Source organism: Pundamilia nyererei, unplaced genomic scaffold (assembly GCF_000239375.1).
Source record: "Pundamilia nyererei isolate P.nyererei 1_Seehausen unplaced genomic scaffold, PunNye1.0 scaffold00459, whole genome shotgun sequence".
NCBI classification, from domain to species: domain Eukaryota; kingdom Metazoa; phylum Chordata; class Actinopteri; order Cichliformes; family Cichlidae; genus Pundamilia; species Pundamilia nyererei.
In genome coordinates, this window is record NW_005187860.1 from 126,543 (window position 1) to 128,276 (window position 1,734).

The 1,734-nt window shown below is 43.8% G+C and overlaps 1 protein-coding gene across 1 annotated transcript in view; it reads right to left on the reverse strand.

The window, feature by feature from the left end:
* Positions 1–387: 387 nt before the first annotated feature.
* Positions 388–1,734, reverse strand: part of LOC102192103 (probable RNA-binding protein 46) — a 27,105-nt gene continuing 25,758 nt past the window's right edge. The window contains exons 7-8 of the mRNA XM_013916084.1: positions 839–1,103; positions 388–558 (exon numbers count right to left, since the gene is read on the reverse strand). Coding sequence (XP_013771538.1) covers positions 841–1,103 — 263 coding nt within the window. The 3' untranslated portion in view covers positions 388–558; positions 839–840. The remainder of the gene's footprint in view (positions 559–838; positions 1,104–1,734) is intronic.

Consider the following 1,734-nt stretch of genomic DNA (forward strand, 5'->3'; position numbering starts at 1 on the left):
AAAAGGACCCCCGCCCCATTGTTGTTTTTTTGAAATTACTGATAAATGAACTTTTCTTTATGAACACTAAACAACTAGAATGTGAAACAAAACCATGAGAAACTAACTGTGCCTCTGTTTGTGCTGAATGCAGTTTAAATGAGACTAAAAGCCCAACAACAAAAGTTGTTGCAGAGCCTCCTTCTTCCTCGTGCTTAAAATCAGCCTGGATGCAAAGCAGCTCACACAAAATAAGAAAAGACAAAAATGGTCTTTTGTTTTGGAGCTTCATATTTAGAGTCAGATTGTGAAGGAAGTCAGCAGCAACAAAAATTCCTCTAGAAGAAGAAGAGGATGATAAAACAGTGACTCTGCCCCCTCCTTCGCCACATAACAGGAGGACAAAAGTTAACATAACAGAGGCTCTAATTTAAAAAAGCACATTAACAATACAATTACACCATGTGCAGCGTAATTGTAAGAAATACAGCCTGCCTTTTCTTCCTCGCACTTTTCCTTCAGTAGATCTTCCTCTAACTTCTGACCTTCAGGCGAGGCAGCGCCTCTGGCAGAAAATGACTGGAGGGCATAAAGAAAAAAGACAAAAAACATAAGATAACATGCTCTTAAGTGCAAAAATAAATAAATAAACCCCAAATAATGTCACATAAAGCTAGTTATACTGAATTAGGGCATAAAATCAAATCGCCTTTACTCTGTCTCCTTGGAAACCTTTCTTATATTAGTAGGACACAAAAAGTCTTCAGAGACAGTATGTATCTCCTCGACGAGGCAGACTTTGAAGAACGTTTGATTAAGCACAGTTTAAATCCCTCCTCACTGCAGCAGTGAGTCTCACCATCAGTAGAACGGCGACTGCGGGCTGATGTAGAGTCTCTGAGTGTGAGAGGCGGCAGGGCTGAGCGATGAGAGAGAAGACAGGGTGGAGAGGGGGTATGGGGACTGAGGTGGTGGAGGAGGTGGAGGGAGGCAGGAGGCGAAGGCCCGGCTGGCGCAGGTCAGGACACCTGGAGTGGTGACAGTGGCAGCAGGTGGGGAAATGGCGAGAGGAGGAGAGTTGCTGCTGGGAGAGTCGCAGGATGCTCCGCTCAGAAAAGACAAGTCTGGAGGAGCAAAGACAAGACGGGGGGAAAACATTATTTGTAAAGCACTTCTCAAAACACTCAGGTTGAATAAAAGCCACCAATTGAAGATATATATGCTCCAGCAATAAGACACATAATTAACGATAAAGGTCTTAAAGTCATCACAAGATACACACTTCCATACTTGTATATTGTTTCACTCTAGTTTTTATTACTGTATCTGTAGTTCTCAAAGGTTGGTCACTGCATTTGCCTGGTTCCTGCTTTGCACCCAATGAGGCAAAAAGATAGTGAAAGGTGCAAAGATGCATCTACGTGCATCTTATAACCTACGGTTATTAGGTCCTTCCGTACAGCCCCACAGGGGGGTGGGTGGGTTTGAAGCCCATCCTACCTGTTGCAGGCCTTCATGCACTCTAGTCTTGTTCTAAGTGAGTGCATTGAAAGCAATGCAAGGAGATTATCTGCTCTCCTCGCCCACTCTCATCAAATGATTAGCTGTCATTAAAGGGTATGAGCTGAGCCATTTCCAGTCTGAAGCCAGCACATAATCACAGGCCGGCAGGAAACACTAAGATCACATTACACAATCAATTAAGGTTAGTTAAGCACTGGCAGCTGGTGACAGGTAAGTCCTCCCAAAAACTCC